This window comes from Callionymus lyra, chromosome 7, assembly GCF_982586985.1.
Source record: "Callionymus lyra chromosome 7, fCalLyr1.hap1.1, whole genome shotgun sequence".
In the NCBI taxonomy this organism is placed as follows: domain Eukaryota; kingdom Metazoa; phylum Chordata; class Actinopteri; order Syngnathiformes; family Callionymidae; genus Callionymus; species Callionymus lyra.
In genome coordinates this window covers 5,033,917-5,045,389 of record NC_141824.1, presented here as the reverse complement: position 1 = coordinate 5,045,389, position 11,473 = coordinate 5,033,917, and the positions used below count along the sequence as shown (strand labels likewise).

At 42.6% G+C, this 11,473-nt stretch overlaps 1 protein-coding gene across 6 annotated transcripts; it reads right to left on the bottom strand.

The window, feature by feature from the left end:
• Positions 1-356: 356 nt before the first annotated feature.
• On the bottom strand, positions 357-4,499 carry LOC148074684 (importin-4-like). Of its 6 annotated transcripts, XR_015711853.1 has the most exons (9): positions 3,926-4,180; positions 3,731-3,836; positions 3,504-3,590; positions 2,100-2,179; positions 1,997-2,038; positions 1,804-1,930; positions 1,336-1,660; positions 1,171-1,272; positions 535-920 (listed from the first exon to the last, which is right to left on the bottom strand). XR_015711853.1 is itself a non-coding variant. In XM_087795639.1 (8 exons), exons 2-8 carry the CDS (start codon positions 3,800-3,802, stop codon positions 464-466), a joined length of 612 nt encoding a protein of 203 aa, XP_087651765.1. In that variant the 5' UTR covers positions 3,803-3,836; positions 4,341-4,499; the 3' UTR covers positions 357-463. The 6 variants fall into 6 exon arrangements, 3 of the variants coding, with proteins under 3 accessions (XP_087651765.1, XP_087651762.1, XP_087651764.1); XM_087795639.1 differs by lacking the exons at positions 1,171-1,272; positions 1,336-1,660; positions 3,926-4,180 and adding an exon at positions 4,341-4,499 and having other exon boundaries at positions 357-583; positions 837-920; XM_087795636.1 differs by lacking the exons at positions 1,171-1,272; positions 1,336-1,660 and having other exon boundaries at positions 357-583; positions 837-920.
• Positions 4,500-11,473: the final 6,974 nt, after the last annotated feature.

Genomic DNA, 11,473 nt, shown 5'->3' with positions numbered 1-11,473 from the left:
GGATCAACTACCACTGCCTTGAGAGCGTCACACGTTCAACAGAAGTTTATCTTAGCTTCACGGCTAACTTTGGATAATCCTGGGAAGATTGACCGTGTCCATGCTATTGCTAATATTTTATGATCTGATATAGATGTGAATTAGATAAGATCACAGTCCAGTGTGTAATGTATTTAGTTGTGCTGCGTTTATGATCATAAGTAAGTTTTGTTACCTGAGTTATTCATTTCCTGCACAGCTGGGTGAGCAAACCACAATGTAATCTCTCTCTCTCTTCCTCTCTCTCTCTCTCTCTCTCTCTTCCTCTCTCTCTCTCTCTCCCTCCCTTTCCAGAGAGTCTTCAAAGGAACAACAACTTTTCTGGCTTGAATGGTTTTTATTGCTAATAGGATTTTTCCGGACAAAAGTGCATATGCGGCTTCACTGCTCGCCTCCTCAGCAACACAACACAAACACGCACACGCTAGACAGACCCCCAACATCGCAATGGCCTGCCTTTGGAAAGCCGTTTGCCAAGTGCTTCCATGGCTCTGTACATCACAGGTTGAACTTGTTTGAGACGATTTCCTGCTTTGGACTCGTTCTGAAGACAGAGAAGCATAAATGTATTAAAGACTTTTTAAACAAGATTATTCTGTTAACTGCTCCTAGCTAGCTGCTAGCTTTCTTGGGGGCGTCAGTGATCTCAAACTTTATCTTAACAACTACAGTATCAGTCTCCAAATATGATGAATTGTTCCCAAAAAAAGAAACAAGCATGAACATTCACAGCAATCTTTTAACACAATCAAAATGAAATATGTCATTTTAAAACTCATTTCTTATCTTGGTGTTACCTCGCTTATCCTTCTGATCATAGTGATAAAGGAGGACACAGCAGCAAATCTCACTGAACGAATGATTGTATCGTCACAGCCCACCTGAGAAGTACAGAGAAGAACTTAGAATGGTCAACAATGCAAGTGCAAGGTGTACAAAAACATTGTGATATCGGTGTGTTCAAATAATTTCAAGTTATATAAACACATTATAAAAATAAACAAAAAAATGTTGAAAAGAACAAGATAAAGAAATGGATTCAACGTCAATCTGTGACGTCAAAAATAGTTTTGATTGATTAACAAATCAAAGTGAATATTTACAATTAAAACAACAGAACTCAGATGTTACCTTCAACAAGAATTCCTTGAAACTTGAAATCTCAGGTATGATGAACGACCGTTCGTGCTGCATCAGGTCACGGACCTCCATTATGGCCACGCCGAATAGGTTCTGATTAAAGACAAAATGTTGAGCTGTTTCTTGTCTCCATAAAAATATTGTTTTGCATTTTACCTCTTTTGCTTCCATCAGATGTTTTAGAGCAACTTTCAGCCTTGTAATGAGGTTTTGCACCTGGTGCTGCCGGTCAGAAAACCTTTTGAAATTATTTTCACTATCAACATGACCACAAATTTTCATTCTCTTACAGGATCTGGGGAGCCGTAAGCAACGCGTGAGTAAGCACTGTTATAAGTCATGCAGCGGATGCAGTCAAAGGTCCCATCCTTGAGTTCAATTTCCTGCGTCACTTTACGAAATGTAGGATATATCAGGCCGAAGTGAGGCTGTAAGGCCTCGGGTTCAAAGAAATCACTTCATGAAGAAGCATGAGGCCGAACTACAGGAGAAAACAAAATAAAGAATCATGACAGCCATGAATCATATCAATGTCTCCCTCCATCCAACAGTCACTCAATGATTCGAGGTGTTCTAACTTATATATGCAACAATATGTCATTGAGTGTAAGAGTTGTGCTGCACCTCACTATTATGGTTGCTGCTCTCAATAGCCTGATAAAGAAGCTTAATCAGAGCAGGCCAGCCGTCAGGAGTTTCATGTTGGACCATCACTGCACACAGTTTGGTCAGTTCTACTCTCACTGATTCTCTAAGAAAAAAAGAATCAGGTTCAAACATCACAAGCTCATTTTAACTATCATTTTGTAAAACTTACTCTGTTTCTTGCATGAACGCCTGCAACACCACCGTCTTCAGACTGCAAAGATGATGGTTTTAGTTTCAAGAAACAAATCAGATCATTTGAAATCCTAAACAACCTCCTTCTGTCACTCAGGGTTATCTGCTGCCAGAATTCATCCACTATAAATGTGAGCCTCCTCGCAGCCGACTCTCGCACCTGTTAGGAGGACATTATTATTCAAAACCAATGATGATATGTCTGTATGTCTGTCCCTGATAGATAAATCCTTCTGGAGATCAAAGTGCAATAGAAAAGAACAAAGTTGAAGGGAATGACAAAGAGTTTGGGGCAAGAGCGAAGAGAAAGAACAATGTTATTCTATGTTAACCTTTGAATACTTTTCTTTGCGTTATTTCCTTGGATCTATGTTCTTTATGTTAGATTAAAATTGTTATATAGGCATATACCATACTTAAATGAATGCTAAAAGATAATGAAATATACAGTACAATTTACTCCATTTTTTTTACCCTTGTCCACACACACTCACGTTCGATCAACATTTCTCACATACTGATTACTGGTTTGAGACCAGCTACAATCAAAATTAGGGTCAAAAACATCGGTAGGATCACCATTTGTCCGCCTGATTTCACACCTTATTTGTAGACAAAAGACATAGCCGGCAAGACGCCAGAGGGGGGGAACGAAAGATGGAAGACGAAGCCGGCGAGACATTTGAATAATTACATTAACAACAAAAGGAATAGTAAGTCTCTCAGCGGAGGAATCGGTGACAAAGTAAACTTTAAAGAACAATTTGGCCGGAAGCAGACGACCTCCTGGTCGAGGAATTGGACTTAAATACAGCGAGCTTCCTACAGCTCGGGACCATTCTGTCCGGGACTGTCAATCTGTGAGTTGCTGGAAGAAGTGGTCCGGTCGATCGTTATAAGAAGCTTGTATTTTCTTTGACTTGAAGCGGTGAATAAAGCGACCCGAACGTACTCTGGATTGTTCATCTTTCCCTACAAATCAAAGACCCGGAACGGAAGTGACGTCATGTTTGGTCCTTTTATTTATATCTACACTTTATTGTCTTTATTTGCTATTGGCTCTTATTCTGCTTTTTATAAAACTATCGTTTGCTGTGAACTGGAAACCAAATTTCGCGAAGGAGATCTGCAGAGGGATTCATTAAGTCTGTCTGTCTATTCTCTCAAAGCGATTCTCATTTCTTTTCTTCAACATTGAAGTAAAAAGGTTGATAGCAGTCCATTGATACTGTCTGATCTCCTGCCGATGGTCTTGGCTCTCTGTTTCATTCTTCTCTTCAGTGAGACTCTTAGGTAGCAAATACAGCAATTATCCATAAAATAAATACAAATAAAATAAGAACAAGAAAAAGAGAAAGAACAAGATGATACAATCTAGGTCTAAAGATAAAGAACATAGATCAAAGAAAAATAACAAAGACAAAGGATACAAAGACTAACATAGAATAGAACACCATGATACTTTTCCAAATCCAACACAATACCTTAAGGTTTTGCGAGCCTCTCATTTCAGCGCAGAGATTTGGGATGAAGGATGGGTCTCCGAATTCCACATTTGAATGGACAGTGGGCTAAAATATCATTAGAGCATATTGTTTATGTAACAGGTCAATAAATGTTATGATTAAATGTATATTTCTTCCCACTTCATAGTGTATCAAGACATGCCTTATCAAATGCCAACATTTGGTTGATAGTAAAATATGATTACCTGAACAACCACGTTTCCGGACTGTGTCACCTGAGACTGACTGCATTCGTGTTCCTGCGTCCCGTCGGCCATATTGGGTAAAACTGTAAAGAACGCTGTCCTCTCTCTAGAATGGCAAATAGGCTATCTTAGGTTATCAAAGATTTCTTATTGGAATCACAGTGTAGAACAGCAGATAAAATCACATATTTCTACCTTAAGTGTTATATTATTAAGTTGAACGAGAGATTGGAGGTTCCTTGATGCCTCTCTGGTCAGCATGTGAGACAGAAGCAGCAAGAGATGTGAAGAGGATTCAAGATACATATGTATTATCTGGCTGTTATGTGGCTGTGCTTTGATCAGTAATATTGCTTTAAAAGTGTAAATAGGGACATCATACTTTATATTCTTTGACCAGTGATATTACACTCACTACTTTAGTGGAATCTATGTGAAATTGTAGCTGAAAAAAAGAACAAAAAGATTACATTATGATAACCAATCATATTTGAGTTGGTGACATCTGCGTCAGCGTCTTGGCTGCTACCCTTGCTAGCTGCCAAGACGCTGAATATACAGATAGATATACATAGATAGATATATAGACATTACATTGTGGTTTGCTCACCCAGCTGTGCAGGAAATGAATAACTCAGGTTCTCTGATCACTAGAACAACGCAGTTAACTGGACACAAAACTTACTTATGATCATAAACGCAGCACAACTAAATACATTACACACTGGACTGTGATCTTAACTTATTCACATCTATATCAGATCATAAAATATTAGCAATAGCATGGACACGGTCAATCTTTCGAGGATTATCCAAAGTTAGCCGTGAAGCTAAGATAAACTTCTGTTGAACGTGTGACGCTCTCAAGGCAGTGGTAGTTGATCCAAGGCTGTAACCAATCACTGCCTTAGACTGATGTCCAACCCGCCCACCTCATTTGCATACGGACAAAAATATTATATAAAAAATCACAAAATTACAAAATGTATAAATGATTTACCATATTTTCCCCACTATAAGGCGCACTCAAAAGCCTTTTATTTTCTCAAAAGCCTTTTATTTTCTCAAAAAACGAAGCACGTCACATCATGGCAGACGGCGAACTCCATTGCTGTGTCTCAAATCGCATACTTCTCTTAGTATACTAGAAGTTAGTCTGCATCAGGATAGTGTACGTATTTAATAGAACGCAAATTCTCCACAGATAGTATGTCAAATCAAACTCTGCTGCTACACATGTTGGGGGTTTTTGTGTTCCGTTGAAGCGACCCTCCCAAGCCTCGTACGTGGTGATGGAATGAAGGACAGACACATGGATGAGTTTAAGAAAAATGCTCGTTTAGTGAATTATGCAAAAGTCAGAGAAAAACTAACGTGAACACGGGCGCTAGCAGGCAGAGAGATCTATCGCAGACGTCTTCGAATGCCAGAACGCCAAGATCAGACAAAATGGTGGATCTTTATAGTAGAATATTCAGGTTAACGCCTCTAGTCAAATGTGAATGTAGGATTGGTCAGTAAGTGTAAACACTTGATTCTAAGATGGCCGTCGCACGTGATCGTAGTGGAAACTTACTGAAGGTTGTTGTTTTCTAGAATCTGTCTCTTCCCAGCGACTTGTGTCCTTCAGTGTGAGATCTCAAACAGGTTCACACTGACTTCTTGGAATCTGGGATTGTGTTAATCTTTGTGTGTGTGTGAGGCTTTGTGACCTCGGCCTTTTTGAGTTGTGAACCTGAGTTTAGTTTAAGTGAATGCAATGCAAAAATAGGATTATTTAATATGAATTAAATATGTAGGATTATCAGTTAATCAAGTGACTATTTGAAATGTGTGTAAAATCTAGATGATTGATTTCAGTAAAGTTGTCATTTCCTTACACGCACAAACAGGAAATGACGCAACAGCTTCTTCTTAAACTACTATTTAAGGATGATTTCAACAAGCTGTAGGAACACTATCGCCACCTGCTGGCTGAACATTTGGTTTGGATCAAGAAATATGAGAAATATTGTCGAAACGCCGGTGTTAGATTAAAAATGATTATACACTATACGTATACGCCATACTTAAATTAATGCTAAAAGATCATCAAAATATAAAGTATAAACTGCTCGCTTTGTCCAAGAGCTTAAACGTTTGAATACACATTCACAATCAACATTTCACTCAGACTGATTTACACTGTTTTAAGGCAAGCTTGAAACAGAAGTAGAGACATGACACCGGCTATTTAAAGGTCTGTTTGTCTGCCCTTTCACACCTTGGGTCGTGGATCAAAAGAACGAAGCGGGTCACACCTGTAAGGGGGGGGACTAGGAGACGTAACCCCCGACCAGAACATTTGAATGATTAGAAAAGGTTAGGAAGGAATCTCCACAGGGGTCCGTGGCACAGGGAGTTTGAAGCAACCAATAGGGAGATAGGGGCAGGACCTCTTGGCCCGGAAGTTTGCCTTAAATATATCGATATTACTAAGGTTTGAGACCGTCTCTCCGGAGCTATTGACCTGAAGAGCTGCCGGCAGAGAGCGAGTGTGATTGATCGTAAAGCTTGTATTTTGTTTGACCTGAAGAGGCGAATAAACGACCCGTGACACTCTGCGTTGACCATTTTTCTCCATAAAGCAAAGTACTAAGACCCGGAAGTGCCATCGTGTTGGAGCGACGAAGACGGACCCTTGCTTTGTCCATTTTAACGGTTTCAGCAGCGAAGACGAGTCATCCTCCTACTGCTGCTGAAAATGCACATGTAAGTATATGCATATATATATATATATATATATATATATATAAATAAAAATAGATATATATATATAAATATATATATGACGTAACTTCCGATTACTTTTGCGCGTTTCTCCCACAGAGCCGGATTTTATGTATGAGAGTGGGGGTTCTAGTGAATCCAACTCGAGTACATGTTCTGTTGATTCAAGAGATAGAGACGCGGCTTGTGTGATGCCCTTTCATCTACGGCCCGCTCTTGGACATTCGCGGGGGCGGGCCCGAGGACAACCCAAAGTTCGCCAGGGCTGCGGTTCTGACAGAACATTATTCGGCTTGGAGTCGCCTGGTGTTACTTCAGACCACTTGGGGGGGGAGTAGTCAGGCGGGGCTATGCGCTACAATTTGCTCGTCAACCCCCGCGGTTTTCAGGGATTCTCTGGACTCGTGTGGCGGGGCAGGAGAAATTCTTCCGTTCGGCTACTCTCTGGCACCCAGGACCCTCACCAAGTGTGTGGAAGCGGCACTGGAGCCATTGAGAGTGAGTGGGGTAAGGATCTTGACCTATCTGGATGACTGGTTGATCCTTGCCAGGTCAGAGGCAGAAAGTTACGCTCACACACAGAAGTGCTCCCGGACGTGCGTTTCCAGCCCATACTCCGACTGACAACACAGTTGCTGGAAGCTCGGTGTCATGTGACAACAGCAGGCACTGTTATGTCCCTCCTGGGGCTCATGGCAGCAGCTCACACGGTAGTTCGGCTGGGCTTGCTGCATATGAGGGAGCTTCAGAGATGGTTTGGTCGTCTCAAGCTAGACCTCAAGCTGGAACGAGGTCGGAAAGTGCGCCTTCCCGCTCGGGTTTTGCAGGACATCCAGTTTTGGAACTCTCTAGCCAACCTCAGACGGAGAGTTCCATTGGGTTGCGTCCTTCATTACACTCAGGTGTTCACAGACGCTTCTCTGACAGGTTGGGGAGGCACCTCGGGTCAGGCCTATGCCAGTGGGGTCTGGAGCAGACCGGTGCTCAGACACATAAACTGGCTAGAGCTGAAAGCGATTTACAATGTCCTGCTTCACCTCTCTCCCCAACTGTCACGGTCCAACGTCCTAGTGCTATCCGACAGCTCCACCGCCGTGGCGTACGTAAATCGCCAAGGTGGAGTCAGATCCCCAGCCCTTCTGAATGTGGCAAAGAAGATTTGGCTGTGGGCAGACCGTCACCTGCTTTCGCTCAGAGCTCAGCATGTACCGGGCGAGCTGAACGCAGTAACGGACAGACTGTCGAGGGGGGCCGTCCAGGACGAATGGGGTCTGTCCGAGGCAGTGGCGAGCGAGATCTGGTCTCGGTTCAGTCACCCGGTTGCAGACCTCTTCGCCAGCAAGGAGAACTTCAAATGTCCTCTTTGGTTCTCCCTCAGGGCATTGGATTGCCCCCCACTAGGCGTGGACGCTTTAGCCCATTCGAGTTGGCCGGTCGGTCTACTGTTCGCCTTCACTCCTCCGCGGCTCCTTCTCCCCTTGGTGCGGAGGGCGAGGCGGGAGGGGCTGAGGTTAATACTAGTAGCACCAGACTCCCCGGGGGCGCTCTGGTTCCCAGAGCTGATGCGCATGGCGGTCGGGGCCCCGTGGGCCATCCCTTGGGCCCCCGCTGCCCTGGTTCAGGCAGGGGGGGACTCTGACAGCGCCCCCGGTGCTGGGCTGGCCTCTCAAGGTGTGGCTCCTGCACGGGACGAGCTGAGCGGGACTTTGGACCCGGGCGTTCTCCACACGCTGGAAAATGCCCGGGCCCCGTCAACACGCAGGCTTTATGCCTCAAAGTGGGGTTTTTTCTCCCGCTGGTGTTCAGACAGGTCCTTGGACCCCAGCTCCTGTTTGGTCTCCGCTGTCCTGTCTTTCTTGCAACATTACTGGATAGCGGACGGACTGTGGCAACACTGAGGGTGTTCACATCAGCCATAGCGACGAGGCATGTCAGATTTGAGGGTGCTTCGGCTCTCGCCCACCCTCTGGTGGCACGATTCTTGCGGGGTGCCTGCAGGCTTCGACCTCCTGCAAGGCCTTCCAGCCCTCAGTGGGATCTCCAGTTGGTACTGGACTCTCTCATAGGCCCGACCTTTGAGCCTCTTGACCAAGTCCCACTGGATATCTTGTCTTCAAGGTATCGCTCCTTCTGGCACTAACAACCACGAAGAGAGCGAGTGAGCTTTGTGCTCTCTCCATTAGCCCTGAATGTCTTTCCTTTGGCGTCGAGGAGTCTTCGGTGTCTTTGCGTCCTAACCCAGCGTTCCGCCCGAAGATTCTGAGTTCCTTGTTCCGGGCGACGACCTTGACGCTACGGGCCCTTCATTCGCCGCCCCACTCGGACCCGGGTCAGGAACGTCTTCACCTGTTGTGTCCAGTGAGGGCATTGGCCTGTTACTTGCGGCGGGTGGTCATGATTAGGCGCTCTGATGCCCTTTTCGTCTGCCACGGTAGATGCCGACGGGGAGAGGCGATCTCCTCCCAGAGGCTTTCTCATTGGGTGAGATCGGCCATTATCCGGGCCTACCAAGCAGCGGGTGGATCCGCTCCTAGCGGTCTGAGGGCACATTCCACCCATGGTGTGGCAGCCTCAGTGGCTCTTTTGCGGGGTGTGGCAGCAGAGGATATCTGCTCAGCTGCCTCTTGGGCGTCCACGTCAACCTTGCTAACCCCTAATCTCCTCGACGTGACAACGGGATCAATAGCTCATACGGTTTTGAGCGCTGCCGTGCCCCCCTCGAGGCCCACGGCCCCAGTAGACTTGGATCCTGGGCTGGCAGGGCCCTAGCGATGGTGCTTCAGCAGCGGCGTCCAGCTGGGGGTACATTTATCCCGTCAGGCTTCGCCTTGGGTCTAAACCAATAGTGAAGCCGTTAGAGGGCGGAGCACCAATGACGTAGAACCCCTGAGTTATCTATCATAACCTCAGGTTCTACAAATTGGTGCGAAGCCCTCTAACCTCGTCGCCCAGCGGCCGCCCTTCTGGCCGAGTTTTCAGTTGGAGGAAGTGCGGCGGGTGCTTCCCGCCTTTATAGGAAGTGGACTGCCCCGTGCTGGGTGGCGAGTTCATTAAGCTTTCTCAGAGACGAGGCGGTGCCTCGGGGTAAACCATGGCGAAGCCGTTAGAGGGCTTCGCACCAGTTCGTAGAACCTGAGGTTATGATAGATAACTCAGGGGTTTTTCAACCCACAATGGCTGAAGAGCTTAATCTGGTCGCTGATATACTTGCAAAGACATTTTCAAAAAGGACTTTTCAAGAAAAGTTGGACATTGTTAAGAAAGTTTTGTCATTTCTTTCAGGATCAACTTTAAAATTCTGGTTCTTACTTTCAGATCTATTCATGATCAGTGTTTCAGTTTCTTATTTTATAGTATTTTATTTTTTATTCTATTCTGTCATCATCACAAACACTATACGTGTTATGTTTACATATAATTAATAAGTGATTAAAGTCAGTATTATTCAGTGTGTTTTATGGAGAAAAATCGATGAAACGATAATAAATGACAGTTCCAGCCACTAGATGGCAGTTGTTTGTTTTTTAATCCAGCGCAAAGTACATTGATTTATTTCATTAAAAATATTGAATCTTGATGCAGTGTTGACATCAACTCACCCAGATCGAGCACGATTTTTTAAAAATAGACGAAAAAATGAGAAAATTATTAAGGAAGAAATTTCAATTTCTCCTCATTTTTTCATCTATTTTTGGAAAATTCGTTCAATATATTTTTTTAATGTAGTGTTTTTTTTACGACCTTTAAACATACAATACATTTTTAGATCAATTCTGCTTATTTTTATTTATATTTGAGAAGTGTTTTAAATAAGTTAATGTAAAAATGAAAAATAATATTTATATAAAAAAACTTAATATTGATTTGTACTATGTTCATGATTAATTTACACGACTAATCATTTTATAAAGAACAATCCTTTAAATACATTTTTACATGTTGTTTTTTACTACCTTAAAAAATTAAACACAATTTGATCTCTATAATATTTTTTTGTACTTTTTAAATTGAATCCAGGTTCGGTTTTGAATTTTTCTTGTTTAAGCTTTAACAACATAACATAAAATATTTAACTTAAATGTATTTAATTCGTATAATAATCACAATGTTGACTTGTGGGGGCGCACAGTCGCCTCGCAGCAAGAAGGTTGCTGGTTTGATTCCCGGCCAAGGCAACCTTTCAAACTCCACACAGAAAGGTTGGAGTCTGTATGTTCTCCCCGTGTTGAGTGGGTTTACTCCGGAAACTCCAGTTTCCTCCCACAGTCCAAAGACATACAGAGGTTAATTGAGAACTTTGTGAAATTGTTGGTATGAGTGTGTGTGTGAATGGTTGTCTGTCTTTGTGTGACAGACTGGCGACCTGTCCAGGGTGTCCCCTGCCTCTCGCCCCATGACCCTGGGATAAAGCGGTTGTTAATGAATGAATGAATGAATAGTGACTTGTATTATTTTCAAATGGAGTTCTTCTCATTACTTCATATATTTTATAAAGAACAACTATTTTTAATTATTTTTTAAATGTGTTTTTAAAGAAATAAATTGCCAATAAAAGCTTTGAAATATATCTATTTGTTTTACATTTGAATGCAAGTGTACAACATGAATCAATACGAAATTAATATTTATATAAAAATCATGATTTTAATCTGTATTTTTTTCCAATGGAATTCTTATACAAGTTGTTTTTTTCTAAATCACATGATTAATCAAGACTCCTTTTCCTGCTTCACTTTATACTTTATTTTAATAAGAACAACAATTATAAAAATCAAGAATAAAATACCATTAAAAGGAAAAAGTACTATAAATGTTTTTATAGTACTTTGTGTATTGTATAGGTTTAGTTTAAAATAAAAAGTACTTAAATGCCAAAAAATGTTAGAAATATGTTCTTTTTTTTTTAAAGAAGCAAAGGTCGTGGAGGTCAGTCAAAGGTCAAATGTCCACTTTGGCTCATCCTTATTTGAAAGT